Below are 16,853 nucleotides of genomic sequence, written 5' to 3'. Positions count from 1 at the left end.
TAAAAACAACATGTTGGACACTACCTTATAATAACAGTTTCTGCTAAGATTTCACAGTAGGTCTGTTGTTGTGTGGGCATAGGCATTGCCATTAACATCCCAATCTTCGGCTCCTGACTTTTTTTTTTTTTTAACAAATCTCTCATGCCTTGAAATATTGTCTTTGATTGGCAGTCAGGTTGCCCCCTGTCCAAGCAAGGACCCTCCCTCTAGTCATGGTAAAAGAGAATCACCCTCAGTTAACCCCTACTCGCCCTCTTGGTAGCTTGACACAAACAGGCAGGCTTAACTTCAGAAGCAATGTGTAAAGTATTTGTACCAACACACACAGTAATACAGTTTAAACACTACAAAATGGACACCACAACAGTTTAGAACAATAGGTAATATTTATCTAAATCAAACAAGACCAAAACGAAAAAAATCCAACATGCACAAGTCAAGATATGAATTTTCAAAAGAATAAGTGTCTTAATCCTTAGAAAACAGTGAGAATGCTGTTGTTACACAAAGTACCTGGTTAATGTAAAAAATAAAGCTGCATGGGCGACCTTGCGTCGGAAAAGGCAGAGATGTGTAGATTCCTTCTTTGCAAGGGAGGCCGTGCGTAGTTTTCTTCTCCGGTCAGGTTGTAGATGCGTTGTTTTTATTCCCTCGCAAGAGAGAGATGCATCGATTTCCGGACGTGGCAACTCAGATCCTCGCAGAGTCGGGTTGACTTTGACGCCCAGGGATGATGTGTGGAAAATCCTTTTGCACAGTGTTAGAAAACCACGCTGGGTGGGGTTCGCGTCATTTTCAGCAAGTGGATGTTGCGTGTCATTTCTCCAGCGCGATACATTGATCTTCTAGCCGTAATGCAGGTGGAGCATCGATTTTAGTGGCGTGGCCAGCGGGGTGTCGTTTATCACCAACGTTGCAGATAGTGCATCGTAAATTTCCCCACACTGCATTCTGTGTGGGGATTTTCAGTTCTTGTCTGCCAACTTCAGCTTTCAAGGGCCCAGGGACTGGATAGGAAACCACTTGGCAGGGTAGGAGTCTCAGCAGAGAGTCCATTTGTTAGCAGAGGAAGTCTTTGATGGCCCAGAGACTCCAAACGAGGAGGCAAGCTCAGCTAAAGCCCTTGGAGATTCTTCACAAGCTGGAATGGACAACAAAGTCCAGTCTTTGTCGCCTTTCACAGGCAGAAGCAACAACTGCAAGATAGCCCAACAAAGCACAGTCACAGGCAGGGGCAGCACTTCTCCTCAGCTATTCAGCTCTTCTCCTTGGCAGAGATTCCTCTAGAATCCAGAAGTAATCTAATCTTCAGGGGGTTTGGGTCCAATACTTATATCCCTTTCTGCCTTTGAAGTAGGCCTTCTTCAAAGGAAAGTCTCTGTTGTTCACAAGATCCTTCCTTGCCCAGGCCAGGCCCCAGACACACACCAAGGGGGTGGAGACTACATTGTGTGAGGGCAGGCACAACCCTTTCAGGGAATCTGCACTTTAAAGTTATTTAAATGCAGCCCCATGTTAACCTATGAGAGAGACAGGCCTTGCAACAGTGAAGACTGAATTTAGCAGTATTTCACTGTTAGGACATGTAACACTCATCAGTAAATGTCCCACCTTTAACATACCCTCCACCCTACCCATGGGGCCACCTAGGGCCTACCCTAGGGGGTGCCTTACATGCATAAAAAGGGAAGGTTAAGGCCTGGCAAGTAGGTACACTTGCCAAGTCGAATTGAAAGTTTAAAAATGCACACACAGACACTGCAGTGGCAGGTATGAGCCATGTTTACAGGGCTACTTATGTGAGTGGCACAACCAATGCTGCAGGCTCACTAGTAGCATTTCATTTACAGGCCCTTGGCACCTCTAGTGCACTTTACTAGGGACTTACCAGTAAATCAAATATGCCAATCATGGGTAAACCCATTTACACATACAGTTCACATAGGAGCACTTGCACTTTAGCACTGGTTAGCAGTGATGAAGTGCCCAGAGTAACAAAAGCAGCAAAAACAGAGTCCAGCACACTTCATCAACCTGGGAAGCGGAGGCAATAATATAGAAGAGACCCCGCCAAGGATGCCAAGCCTAACAGCATCTTATAAATACCTATGTCTGTTGAGCTGGGAGTGCCATAAGATTAACATTCATTACTAAGAGGTGTTGCATGTACATATATTAGTCTTTTGGGAGAAATATGAGTGGGTAGTAGAAATGGCATATGGAGAAAGATAAAGAAAGAGCATGAAAACTTCCATGGTAGGCAGCCTTTCAATATAAAAGCCAATAATCTGGGATTCAGAAATTAGTATATCTCCCAAAAAACCCTAAAATTCAGACACACTGTCAAATGTTCCTTTAAAGAAAATCAGAGATTGATTTCAAAACATTTCTATGACAAAGTGTAAAATAGAGTAGAATATTCATGAACTTTTTCTAAAGCTGGAAAATGTAAAGTGCAAGGGAAGACTCAGCAAAAATCCACTTAAAGTGGGAGAATTTTCTTTCAAAAGTTTTTATTACAGATTTTTTTCTGCAAAACGTTTTTGGCAAGAATTATCTTTCGCGGGCAAAGGATTACAAAGTTAAAATAATTTGCAACCACCTTAAAGGTTTTAAACTCTATAAATATTTATAGAAGATTTAGAATTTCGTCCAGCTTTACTCACATGCGTATTCTCTAGTCAAACTAAAAGGCCCAAATATTTAAAATCTAAACATACATTGCTCCTTTGCATCCATAGACAAAATGGTTCCTTTCTAGGAAAACAAGCTTTATTGTCTAGCAGCTAGTATCTCAATTTATGGAATTTGGATTTTTCCACCCTCTACCAATGCCTTGTTGAAAAAAGACAGAAATCCAGGCACTAGCCGTTTTTGAGCCTCATTTAGTATTTTTGGGTGTTTCTTTAGACTACATAAATATGTTTCTGATTCATGCTATGTTCTCTCATGTTCTTTAATGGTTATCTCCTATAATTACTTTCAGATTTTTTTATGTACATGAAGTGAACTGGTGCTCATAATATTTTGTCATTCTGTTACGCTTCAAGGAACTGCCTGAGTTAGAAGTCAAGCCTACGGATCCATTTTAGTGTCTAGTAAAGCCTCTAGGTTATTCATTGGTGGATCTGTGCAAACTGGAAATCCCAGAAAAGTTTAGTTTGCGTGGCTTTTATCCCCATCCTTTGTTATAATTGATAGCTTAATTCTTAAATGTAGTCATTGAGCATCTTTCACATTTTTTTAGTCAATTTATTTAGGGGTTTGTATGTTATGCGTATTTGTAAATCACACTATTACCCGTGAGGGTATCATGGCCCTGAGCAGAAGAGGTCTTCCGTATGCAGGGTACGGTAGCATAGTTCTTGTTGAGAGGGGAGGTCTGGTGGGGGAGTAGAAGGTGATGCAGTGGTTGAGGTAGTCAGGTCTTATGCCGTGGAGGGCCTTGTATGCTTGGACGAAGAGTTTGAAGTTAATTCTTTTCTTGATAGGAAGTAAGTGGAGGTCTCCTAGGTGATTGGAGATGTGTTCGCGGCAGGGCATGTCTAGGATGAGCCTGGTGAAGGCATTTTGGATGTGCTGTAGTTTAATTAGGTTCTTCTGGGTGGTGCCGAAATTCTTCTTGCAGTAGTGAGGTTCTCAGTCAGTGAGATGATCAGCTGGGCATCGTCTGCGTAAGAGACGATGTTCAGCCATGGTCCCTGAAGATGGATGCGAGTGGGGCCACGTAGATGTTGAATAGTGTGGGTGGCTCCGGGCGGAACCCTGTGGAACTCAGCAGACTTTGAAATATATGCTATGCTGAACAACTGCAATGGCTAGCAGGACCTTGGGAAATTTGGAGACAAGCACAGAGAAGGGGCACTCAGCACGCTTCTGTTAGGGGCAGACATAAGACCTTGGAGGAAACCAAGACTGTTGGTGGTTGGAATGGTGTGAATAAAAGGCTGGAGAAGCTTTACGTACCAGCTGTGCCACTGGTAGGGCTCCCCAGAGCCAGAGGAGACTATTTTACGGTACACCACTTGGAGCACATGCCCAGCTGGGGATTTGACAACAGTAGGAGACTGCTATGCAGAAGGAGTCCTACAATAGCTGGACTCCCTGGTGGAGGAATCCCACCTGCCCAAGACACTGTTTCTGATGTATAAGTTGTTAGTACAGTCCCAGCTTCAACTTTATGGGACCCCTAATCAAGAATTTGACTTGGTACAAACAGTGTCAACATTTGGGGGCGGCAGCCACCTTGTATCTTGCCTGTACTGCCTAATGCTAACCATGAACCGGGTCGATTTTCCTGATGCACCGGACAGGTGGGAGATCATAGTGGGATGCCCGTTTGTGGAAAAAAAATGGGAGCGAATATTAGAACACACCAAGAAGGTTTCGAGGAACACTCACTTCTAATAGACCCAGTTTTAACTGTCTGCACACTACTTATCTTACACCTCACCAAATTACTGGCCAAGGTTGTCCCAGATGTGCCTACAGGTGGGCATATGGTATGGAGCTTCCCAGTGATCGATTCTGGGAGGGGATGGTTGCAGAGTATGACCGTACCTTAAACAGTGAAAGCCTGGGGATGGCTGAGATATGCCCCTTGTGTTTTTATAGTTGACCGCCTGCTAAGAAAGTGGGCAATACATTCCTAGGCCTAGTGCTTGGGGTGGCCCACAGAGACATAGCCAGATACTGGTGGTCCCCAGGTGGACTGCCACATAGCCGGTGGTAGGTGGAGGCCTTGAACTGGGCGAGAGCAAAGAAGGTGGCACTACACCTAGAAGATTATACAGGACTTTTCCAAGAAGCCATTAGCGAATCCCTGGTAGGAGGTGGTGGCCGAAATCGCAGGGGAGGAAACAACATGAACGCATGAGGCTCCAGGCACAGGGCCGTGTACTGGGAGGTGGCGGAGATTTGGGACAAATAAAGCCATGAGATGGGACGGGCAAGGGCCTTCCTTCCCCCTCTCTTTTCACCAATGTGTCATAGGCTCCCTGGCACACCACTGGCAACCCTCCCCACAATAGGCAACTGCATACTTCATGGGATTCATAGGCTTGGGATCTGTTAACATTCAGTTGGTTGAATGTTTGGACACCAAATGAGGATGCTCAAGTGGTATGATGCTGTTTGCCATTGTACTGTGAGCTCTGTTAAAGAAGAATTCAGTAGAAAGGTTTGGGAAGAAAGACAGGGTAAGGTTGAGGGTCGTAGGTACAGTATATAGAGGTGATTTTTTGCAGAAGAATTCCCAGAGCTTGTTGCAGTGTTCTTGTAAGAGGGAGATGTTGCTGTAAGAGGCAGAGGCACGATGAAATCTTTGATGTAGGCAAAGATTTTATTACTGTTGTCAGTGCTGGTTTTGTTGTAATTTGCAAGAGCTGTGTGTTTGTTGTTCCATGTCACCTGGTGGTACAGTCTTAGTGCTGATTTGAAGAGGTTTTATTGTTTGTGTCTTGACTTGTCCTCCATTTGCGCTCTAGTTGCTTGCCGTGGTGTTTTGTCAGTCTTAGTTCCGCTGTATACCCATTGGCCTGTGGTCTGGCTCTTACTGTTGAGTTACGTTTTAGGGAAGACAGGATGTTGGCGCATGCAGTGATCCAGCTGTTGAGGTTCTTGATGGCTTTCTGCAAGTTGCTGGTGTGCCCATGCCAGTGCACAGAGAGGTCGGAAGCCTACTCCTCTTCTTTGATGTTTTCCAGCTGTGGCGGGCATTTCTGTTGGTGTTAGATGTGTGCTGGGTGAGGATCGGAATGCTGAAACTGACAAGGACGTGGTCTGTCCAGGTCATATTTGCTGTGATGTTGATTGAGGAGAAAATTGGGTCCATTAGGTGCCTGGTGGTGTGGATGGGTTTGGCAACATATTAGGTGAGGCTAGGTTTTCTAGAAGGGCAGTAAAGTTTGTGTTGGTGCAGTCTTCTAGGCGAAAGTTAAGGTCTTCAGGCGGATGAAGGTGCTGACATTGATGTTGTGGGGTGCACAAAGTTTGAGATGTCACTGGTGAAACAAGTGCACGGTTTCGGTAGTCTGTATGTGGGAGTTCTGCTCAGGGAGAAGTTGGCTGTGCTGCATATCGTGAACGTGAGGTGTTTCAAGTAGCTGGTCGGGTTGTCCCTGTTGGAGGTGCAGATGATGGTATCTTTGAATATGATAACACCACCACCTCCGGGCTTGTGCTGGCGGTCTCTCCTGGCAATCTTGCAGCCAGAGGGGATAGCTGTAATGATGTCTAGTGCCAAGGATAGGTTAAGCAGTTTTCCATGGGGAAGAGCAGGTCTGGAGAGTGGTTGTGCAGTAGTTCCTGGTCCCGTTTCTCCTTGGTGTGTTTGGGGAGTGAGTGGGTGTTGAGAAGTGTGCATGACAATGTGGCTTATTGTATAGGTTGTGTTTGGTCTGCGAGAACGGGTGGCTGGTTTGTGCGAGTGATGAGGGAACGGGATGCTGTTGGTGCAGGATTTGTGGTTCTAGGGAATGGGATAGTGCTTGAGAACTTGCAGGAGGAGCATGTAAACACTCCAGTGTTGAGTAGTGTGGTGTCTCAGTAGTGCGGTGAGCGGGGGCTTGGGTTGAGAGCGTGGAGGGGTCACAGCAGGGCAGCGTTGGGTAGAGGATGAACCAGTGTTCCTAGCTCTTGGTGCAGTCCAGACGTGGATTAACGCAAATGAGTGTGCCTTTGGCACACCAGCATTACACCCTCTGTGTACGTCCTTTGTGCATGTGAGTTGCGGCTGCCATTAAGTATGTCTTGGGGGTAGGGTGCATAGGGTGTTGTGGGTGGGATATAAGTGATACTACTTCCTGTGCAGATGGATGGTGGGAGATCCAGTGATGTCATTCCCTGTACTGTCGGGTGATGAGAGATCCAGTGATGTCACTTCCTGTGCTGATGACTGATGGGAAATTAAGTCCTCATGGTTGCCTTTTTTCTTTTAACAGTTTTGCAGTATAGTGTTGCATAGTAGCTGGTATAATGTATGTTTTAATCAATGACAGTCGGTCCCATGAATGCAAGTCTAAATTCTTGGCCTGCCAAGATGGCATGCAAAGTTTTCAGTCGAGCTCATTGAAGGTTGCTATTTTTCCATCTTTCAGACGTCTTCTAGGTTAGGAATACCTTTGTTCCTTTACCGCAAAGGGACAACATAGGGTCTATGTTAACAATAACTGTGATGGCTGATTAGCAGAGTAAATAGAAGAAAATATTATATGAAAACATGTTTTTGCTTTGGCATTAAATTGACTCAGCTTATTCATTTTCCTTTCATACATGTGAAAAATGATAATTAGAACATGGAAATAATATCAATTGTGTGGATTACAGTTATGAAATCACTCTACCCATAATAATAAATGTGCATGTATGTATATATTTTAAGTAATAGAGTCCTCTTTCTAACATACTTATGTTGTATTTCAGGAGTTGCTTGCAATTGATTACCGACTGTCCTAGTCCGATTCAAGAAGAGCTGGACCTTATTCGTGCTCTTGGTTTCCTTGAAGAGTTTGGAGTGAAGATTCTACCTTTGCAAGGTAGGGTTGATGACACATAAGTGGCCAGCACTCTTGGTTATATGGCAGCCTTCATCCATGGACTTTGGAAATAACTCTGTGACATCGGATTTACTTTTAATCATGGTGTTTAAAGTGGAAATATATGAGCTCCTCAGTCTGCAGAGTTAAAGGGCATAAAAATAAAACGGTACATGTTTTGTTAAAAGGGAGAACATTCAGTACAGGAGGCCCAAAAATAAAGAAGCATGTCTCTATTTTTTTTAATTGTTAGGTTTGCCTAAACGTGTGCATTTAAAGGGTTTCTGTGAGCTAGTTAGTGAAGATGAAAGAAGATCTATTGTCGAAGGAGTTCTGCTTTTTTATTGCACAAATCTGGGCACTTTTTTATGTTGTGATATTAAGGCAAGAAACAATTGGTTGCACCTTAGTCTTGCTATTTGCAAAAGGTAATACAAATTCTTTACTAAGCCCAAATGTGGAAACCTAAGCATCCCTAAACCAGCCCCAAATATCTTTATTCAAGTTCTAGTAGGAATCCTGAGTGCTCCTTAGCCCCCAAGAAGTCTACAAATGTAGTGTTCATAATGTCGACTAAGACTGCTGTGGTCTAATTTCCCTCCCCTCAAAATGTAATTTTGTTAAGGCGATGATTGGTCGGCTATCCTTTTACCGTTTATGGAACTTTGTGGTGTTTTTATGTGTTATTGCATGTCATATAGCAAATTATTTCTGGGTCATTTGCTGACATAGACAATGTATTGAAACAAAACTCCTTTTCACGTGTAGCAGAAACACGATAAGCAGCATGGTATTTATCTGAACATTGTAGGCCCTTGAGTAAATAAGTATTTACTTTCACTTAATGTACTTACACTTGCAATCTTGCAGCGCACGTTGATGTAAACATGCGACACATCTCTGCTTCATCCCAGCCCTTAGTATTCTGGTATGCCACAGCCGATACTGGAGACCCAGGTCTCTGCAAATACAACTTATAACTAATAAATTACTAGAGTCATAAAGTGCTGCAACGCCCAGTGTAACTTATAAACAGAAAAGACCTGACAACAGAACCTCAACACCAAAGTTGATTAACATCAGAAACTCAGTCCCAAGGCAGCCTTTCCCCTAGTACAGCAACCCTAAATACTGACAGTCAATTTGCCTTTCAGCAACATGCAAACAAGATCAGTGGTTAATCTGATTTAGAGATGCTGATGATGCCTCTGTATCTCTGATTTCCCCCTGCATAGAGAAATGTAACAAGCAGACCTAGTCTGCCATACAAATATGTGGTGAACGGCATGACCATTCATCGGATGTCTTGAAGGGAAATAACAGTGGTGCAAACAGCGTTTATTGAGATATGGGACTTAGACATGCTTGGTTACGGTTAAACAGACATGAATGGTTCCCTAAAAGAAAGGGCATCCAGATCCACTAGCCATTGGGCTGAGATGGTCACCACTAGGAAAGTGTCCTTCCTTATCAGCCGTTTTAACTCGCACTAATCCATGGGATCAATGACGTCGGGTTGGAGAGAGGGTCTGAGTGTGGAAAATCTTTTCAGCAAACTGAACCCAAGAATTCCTCTTTCTGCATCCCTCCTCAGGATTTTCTGAACACTGATGATGTTCCACTGTACGCGATGATTAGCCTGTGCTAACCCCATGGAGATAACATTCTGCAGCAAAATGAAAGAATTTATGGGAAAGAGTGGGACCCTTTCCTTCTCACATTTGTTTAAAAACAAACCATGCTATCAAAACAATTTCAAAGCAGAGTTGCTTTGATTGTTGTATGTGTTAATGAGATGTTGAGAGGGTGCTTTGCACTGATGTCCACTTGCAATGCAATAATACTACAGTGTTTAGGCTCTTGAACCCTAATTGATCAGGCTGTGGAGGAGCTGGAACCCAGAGAAGTCTATTTACTTGGGTTGCAGCTAACTTCAAAAGGAGGAGACACAGTGGGCGGGGCGGAGGAGGCCCACATGAAAAAAAGGTGCATATAGGTAAGATACTGGCAGATGATAAGATTTCCTGGGGAACTAAGGTACATGACCTCATGGAGTCTCAGGCTGATGCCTCTTCGAGTAATGAGGCAGTTGTGAGCTGGGCGGTGGCAACTCGATTGATGCAGTGGGTGTGAGGCTCAACCTGGAGGTGGGGGCTGAAACTTGCCAACATGCACTGGCTGTAGTAATGCATGACTGGGCTCGTTAGCACTTCTGGTAGCCCGACTATACTGCTGACTGGACAACAGAAGGAGCACAGTGGGCATGTGGAGGGGGTAACTTGGATAGAATTGTTTTTTTGTTATCATCTTGTTAACCATTAGGTTTGCTAAAAGAACATGATGTCCTTAACCTTGCAACATGTGGATAAGGGCACAGAACCTGTGCTTTGAGGTTTGTGAAGGGGTGTCATTCCCTTGGTTTGCAACGATATCTGTATAACTGATGGTACTTTCTCCTGTAATGCCCCTTACAGATATGCTAATAATACCCTCACAAAAAAGGAATACATAGCTCTTCTGAGGCAAAAGGAAAACTGCTGTCAACATCTTCATCCACTCCTCTGTTTCATTGTCAAGAAGCCTTTTGCTTGATAACCCCATCAAAGCATCTCCCACCAAAGCAATGAATCAGACTATAGAATGCTGGCATCTGAGCATTAAGCAGGGAGGGAAACAGATTCAGGGAGAGAACCCACATCCCTGACATGTGGCCTAAAAATAGATTGGCATCTGCCCAGAACACAAACTGGTAGGCGAACCTCACTGGTGACACCTTCCTGTTGTCAAAGACTACTGTATGTCATACTGTTTGATAAACAGCTGAAATGCCCAAGTGCCTAAGTGGCATAGATAGTGCATCCAGCTCCTTCCAGTAGAAAGAATGCCTATCAGCAACTGACTCTGGACTGGTCTGGAGACAAAGCTTCCCCCAGTCTTTTCCACAGGCATCCATGTTGACCATCTGTTGGACTTCAGAATGAGGAAACAGTGCCTTTCTAGGGATGAAGTAGATCAACTACCAAGATTCACACTCTCCAACAACACTGTGACTTCATTTCCTATAAAAAGAGGTTCCACCAGTCTTGGAGATGTTCCAGTAACAGCTGCAGGTGAGGGTGAGTCCAGATTGTCCAGTTGTCTAGTTTGTTTCAGGGGCACGTGCAAGATACACATGCAAGACGACATGTGCCCCTGTAACAAACTATGGGCAAGTGGCAACAGATGTAATAACAGATGTTCTAAAATGATCTTTGACAGTTGGAATCTGAGTCTGATGGTCATCTCTTCTGGGAGCAAGATGAAGCTAAAACAATCGATCTCCCTCCCAAGTGAAAAGGGCACACATTTTACCATTGCCAAAGAAAGAAAAGTGATACTCCAAGCCCATCCAACCAGTGTCCTGCATGCCTGCATATAAATGGCTGAGATGTTAATCGTCATTGCTCCAACCATCAGCAGTTTCATTGCATTGATTCATAATGCTTTTCTCAATGTGGAAAAGCATATCATTAATGTGGAGTCATGTGCTTTATTAGCTGTATCCATATCCACCTGGAAATTACTTGTAAGATTGTAAGTAAGGATATTTGGTGTTACCAGTACATGAATCTGAACACAAGTCTTTTAAACATCACTTTGTCACCATCAGAAGTTACCTCTCTCATGCAAAATATTATTAACTTCTTCCAACCCAGAGTGCACTGTAGTGCTTTAGAAATCAACGAAGGGTACTGAAGTCAGCATTTCCATGTGAAGCATTTACATAAATTAAACTCAACATAAAGGTTTCACCACATTTTTTGGATGAAGAAAGAATATTGATGCTTGTAAGAAAAGAGGATTTTTAAAACAGATTACAATAACAACAGTAAAAAGTAGATATGATATTGGAAAGTAAAACTCGGATAGAAATAAAAATAAATTGTAGTTCAGACCTCGCGCTTCAGTGACTTGACTGGTGGTTTGGTAGAGGCAGAGCCGAAGTTAAAGCGAGTAGTGGAAGCCTCAGGCGCTTTTACTATCCAAGAAAGCAAAATCTGAATTGAATAAGCTGTTAAATTGAAACATTACAACACGAATTATACTGCCTCCTACACCACCACTGATCGATATGAAAATGAAAAATGTCTACCACGGGTCGTTTTTAGGTAGCTTTCCCCATTCCTGTTTATTTGACAGCTTTTGCAAAAACTGGGTCTCATTTAGAGCTTGACTGAGCAGTAATGTCCTAAATCAGCTGAGCCCCTGCCCCTGCAAACATGCATTTCTTCCTCCTCATTTAGTGTTGGGGGAACATTTGGATTTCTAGGCAGGACCCAGAGTTGGCTTTGCCATCTCAAATCATTGACCTGGCAACATGGGCGCAGCTTGGTTTGTTAGATTGGAGGTGGGGGGTATGAGCTTCATATTTCCCAACAATCACGCTGGCACCTAATGTTGAAATACATTATACGACAAGATAGCGCACAAGAGGGGTGTAGGGGCAGAAGAAAGGGAGATGAATGCAGATTGGCAGGGGCACTAAGTGAGAGAAAACATTATTTTGTGAAATAACCAACATTTTTTAAGTATCCCCACACAGATTGAGGGAGAGAGTGTTTGTGCGTTTTTGTTTGTGTAAAATACCCAGTGAAATCTGACATGACACCTCACCATACCTGAATAAAAGCCCTTGTATCCAACTATTTATCACACAATACATTTGTTAGGAGGTAGTAACCCACCCTTTGAAGCGACACCCGGGCCTGAAACCCACCCACCATTGGGCCACCAGGTCAGAGTGGTGATACCCAACTCCTGACACTGATTTTCTCTGCGTAGGTCCACCATGCACCGTATGGTGGACTCAGGAAGATAATACAAACAATGACCACTACATGCAGGGATAAAACACTCTCTATATACTGGTCTTTTCTACTTTTCTGAAACAGACTCCTGCTTAGTGAACTTGTTACAGGAAAAAAACAAAAATGAATATCGAGCAAACAAAAGAAAGAAAACATGATCCTGACATTCATGTGAACCATTTGCTAGTCCAGCGGATGTACTAAACACACGGAGATTACCAGTATGCATGCAGAACCTGTCAATATGATTAGGCCTTCTACACTTTAATTTGGATGTCAGTATTTATATTTTTGGTAACCAAAGGGATTTGGATGTTTCTAAGCATGATCACCAGATGCTTATGCACACATTGTTTGCTTATAACACAATGTTAGATTTTTAGTTGTATACCATTAGTATGTGTCTTGTAGAAAGCAGAAGGGGCCCCTAATCTGCTGTGTGCACTGACCCTCTTCTGCATACCCATGGAGAAAAGGCTTCCACTTATAGAATGAAACTTCACTCTCCCAGATCTTAGCAGTAGCCCTTCCACCAGAGGTTAATGACAGGCCCGTACTGTCACAAATAGCGCCACCCCAGGCCTTTGCATGCAGAATGTCTTTGCCAGGGTGCCAGTCCCCACTGTCATTGGGGTGTTGACTAAGGCCCAAAAGATTCATTAGGACCCTCCTGCCCACCTTCCTAAACTCATCTGTAGAGTGATATTTATATGGTAGTCAACCATATGGGGTGGGAGTGTCTATAAAGTCTGTGATCCCCGGGAGAGGAGCAATTGCTCTGGCACATGTCATAATGTTATTTGAACTGTGGGATTTTGGGATTTCATGATTTGCACGGGGATGCCCCATGTAAATGAGGGAATATCTGTTCTAGAATACTGTAGTGGAGGAAGGTGGACTAAGATATTTGAACATATTTCAAGGTTTTAACTCTCCTGAAGATAGCCATACAAGAGAGTGAGTTCTACTGGTATGTTTACTTTTAGCTAATTAGATTTATTGCAGTTGTTGCCCATACTCCTTCACATCATAGATTTCCAACCATCACCCAAGACTGTAATCGTGCTTGATTTGAGCTCATGGTCCCTTTCATGTATAGGACTAATGTCTTCTATTCCATTCAGAAATATTCTCGTTGACATATTGTGTGCTTCCATTTGTTTCAACAGTGAGGTTGTGCACTGATCGACTGAGTCTGATTAAGAAGTGTATTGCTCAATGCCCAACGAACTACAAGCAGTCTACCAAGCTCTTGACTCTCGCGAATTTGCTGAGAGTTGCAGGTATGTTTTCTGAAGAGTTTGCCTGCGGCGACTGATGTCCATGTTTTTATTGACACTTGTCACAACATTCTCCTAAATGTTTTCTGTAATTTTACAAGCTCAGCCTTGCAGTCTGAAAGGGTGAACATAATTAGCTGGCCTAACTAACCTAAGCAAGTTAAAAGGCACTTGTGGTTTTGATGCTGTGGATTATGAAATGTTTTCAGAGCATCACACACAATTGTAATAGTCTCTTGACACTAACATTGCTATAGCCCTTGTTTAGATTACTGTGGAAACACAGCGTGCATGAGTTGGCTCTAAGCACATTTCTACTGCTCTGCTTAGTTAGCTTAATATGGACTGCCTCATTACTAAAATCCAGTGATACTGCAGTGCATCATTGAAGTACCCTCTCTGGTTTCCACCAACGGTAAGCTTATGGTAAGCGAATGCTTATGACTGCAGAACGCAGAAAGAAGTTATGTAATTGCAAGTTAATTGGCCAAAGTAAGTGCATGCATATGTTATAAGGTAACTGTATGACAGAAAAAGACTTGAACAATGAATTGGTGTGTATATTCACGTCATTTCTGACAGGTCCAGATGTGGATGGCTACATTTTCTGTTAGTGAGTCAATGGTTCATAACTTTGTATTGCTTATTGAAAAAGAGAGATGGGAGAGAAGTGTAAGGTAGAAACAGTAAGGGAGAAATGTGAGAAGACAGCTAAGATCAGATAGGCTAAAAGCCTGGTTGTGCTTGGTCAGTTTTAAGATATGAAGATGTGTGAGAACACGTGGGGTGCTTTGTCATGTAAGAGCAAGTGTCTCTTGAAGCAAACAAGCATAAATCTAGGTAGCTGCCGTGAATCGGAAAGGTTACATGGGGCTGGATTTTTGCAGCTATAAATCCATTTTGGTCCAGAGACATCTGAGGAGTTAACTAGGCCCAGCAGGTGAAATTATTATTATTACTGTTCTATGTGAATGGAGCTGTTCCATTCACATAGGATATTTTAGTTCCAACAGTTAGTCGTAGGTAAAGGAGGAGAAGGTCTGGGCCTTTGTTTATTTAAATATTTTGTTCATAGTTTGTTTGATTTCCTCCCAGAAGGATCTTATGTGTTTGCAGTAATAGACAATGTGTTCTATACCACCCATAATATTTTAGGCAATTCCAACACACATTAGATTTTAGTAGTCCCATTTTAAAACACCTTGTTGGTTGTCCAGAAGGACTTACCTATTTGTCCAGAATTTGCAGAAAGGTAATAGGGGTGGGATAATGGCTTTAGGGAGAATTTCCATATTTCAGACCATGTTTGATCAGTTAGGGGCTGGATTTTTAGTTGGATCAAGTGCTGGTGTATTTCTTGTGTATTTAGGTATTGTTTTTTGGTTTACTCTTATCAAGTAATTAGTACATTTTTCGCTAAGTGCCCCAACTTCGGTAATTTGCTAAATAAAGAGACTACATCATCTGTATTTAATTTCTTAAGCTTCTCCAGGGCAGTGTTGAGCTTAAGGAACCTATATGCATTTTGATTAGGTAGGATGTAGTTTTGTTTCGGCATCGCATCGCGGAACAGAGGGAACTTTCTGGGGAGCCAAGATCTTTTTATGTAGATAATTCCTGTTAGACATCTAGTTGCAGATTTCTTACCTCAAAATTTTCCCCAGGAATCAGTCTGGATCTGGAGATTTTTCTCAAGCAGTAACCCTGAGCACCATTAGGTGACGTCGATTAGCTCTGCATCTGTCTTCCGCAACATCTGTACCAGCAGGTCTTATACAGGCGCCATCCTGGCCAGTTTATGTCAGTTCTTTCAGTGCCAGCCAGCGCTGATCTAAAGAAAGAGCTACCCCTCAGTCATTTTATGACTGGTCTTTTTTAGTTTTTGTCGAGGTTTTATGAGCTGTTTAACTTCTGGTGCATTGAGGGATGTGTTTGAGGAAGACTGGTTTCAATTCCTGGGGATCCTGACATCGGGCGATGTCTGTGACAGATCCGCACCTTGTGTCCTTTTGGTGTCTGGAGCACAACCACGACCTGAAGTCGAGCTTGGAGTACTGGGCCATGCATCCGAAGACTTTGAGGGAGTGGTCCTTGAAGCTGATGGTGGCCCGATGCTTAACTGCGCAAGTCATAGTCTCTGTTGAGAGGAAGGTCTCAGGATTGATTGCAGAGTCCCCCCTCGTCATCGTCCCACTCCAAGTCCTCGAGACGATCAGGAGTGCCATGGTATAAGAAGAAGAAGAAGAAGAAGATGAAACATTTTTCAACTTAAACCTCATCCATTGGCTGACAAGACGAGGAATCAGGAACTTTGTTAAACCTCATCCATTGGCTGACAAGACGAGGAAGCACGAACGTCGTTGATGTAGGCCTCCCTCCGTGGAGTTTGTGTCTGGGCCAACTCCTCTCCTCTCCGAGTTTCTGGGAGGCAGAGGGACCCCTTTCCAACTATAAGAGCTATATGAGGCTATGCGCCTCATTTTTGGGCAGTCCAACACTACTTGCATACCTTCAGGCCCCGCAGAGTCAGAAGGGGTCCTTTCGGGTACTGTGCCGGCGGCTTCAGCCTCTGCTTCGAGGAGCACCCATGGATCCATGCTTGGATCCGGGATGGCGTGGCATTGCCTCCTATGTCGGATCCTGAGCCTCTTTCTCTTGGGCTAGGTTACAGTGAGGAATGAGAGGAGTCTCTGGACCCTATGGAATACAAGCGCCAAGATCCTGTGGACTGGCATATGGGGATTTGGTGCAGCCAATGGATTGGATACCTCCCCCAGATACTAGAATTCTTTCTTTTCCTACCAGAGTTACAGAGGAGGGATCTTCCTGTTCTGTGGTGGTGTGAAGAGCAGCTGAGGTCCTGGACCTTGAGTTGCCTTAAGTGGCAGTCAGGACTAACCTACTGACAGAGGTGTTTTAACCTGGAGCTTCATCCTCCGAACTCCTGCTCCCCTTCAATGAAGCCCTTACTGATGTACTACTGGGTACCTGGTCCAAACCCAGCACAGGAGCTCCAGAGAACAAGACAGTTGCCTGCTGCCATTGCCCTGTGCCGGGTGACCCTAGTTTCCATACGTTACAGCCCACTCCTGAGAGCTTGGTTATCCAAGCCTCCACCTCCCATGGCATGTTCCCTTCTGCACCCCCCGGTAAGGAATCCAAGAGGCTGGGTGCAGTAACAGCCTGGC

The 16,853-nt window shown here is 43.7% G+C and overlaps 1 protein-coding gene across 2 annotated transcripts in view; it reads left to right on the top strand.

Moving 5' to 3' along the window:
• The window catches only part of NBAS (NBAS subunit of NRZ tethering complex), a 1,762,396-nt gene that overhangs the window by 712,496 nt on the left and 1,033,047 nt on the right, over positions 1-16,853 (top strand). For both annotated transcript variants that reach the window (XM_069235962.1, XM_069235961.1), the window contains exons 31-32: positions 7,426-7,538; positions 13,555-13,668. In XM_069235962.1, coding sequence (XP_069092063.1) covers positions 7,426-7,538; positions 13,555-13,668 — 227 coding nt within the window. The remainder of the gene's footprint in view (positions 1-7,425; positions 7,539-13,554; positions 13,669-16,853) is intronic.

This window comes from Pleurodeles waltl, chromosome 5 (assembly GCF_031143425.1).
Source record: "Pleurodeles waltl isolate 20211129_DDA chromosome 5, aPleWal1.hap1.20221129, whole genome shotgun sequence".
NCBI lineage: Eukaryota > Metazoa > Chordata > Amphibia > Caudata > Salamandridae > Pleurodeles > Pleurodeles waltl.
This window is presented reverse-complemented; position numbering and strand designations above follow the sequence as displayed.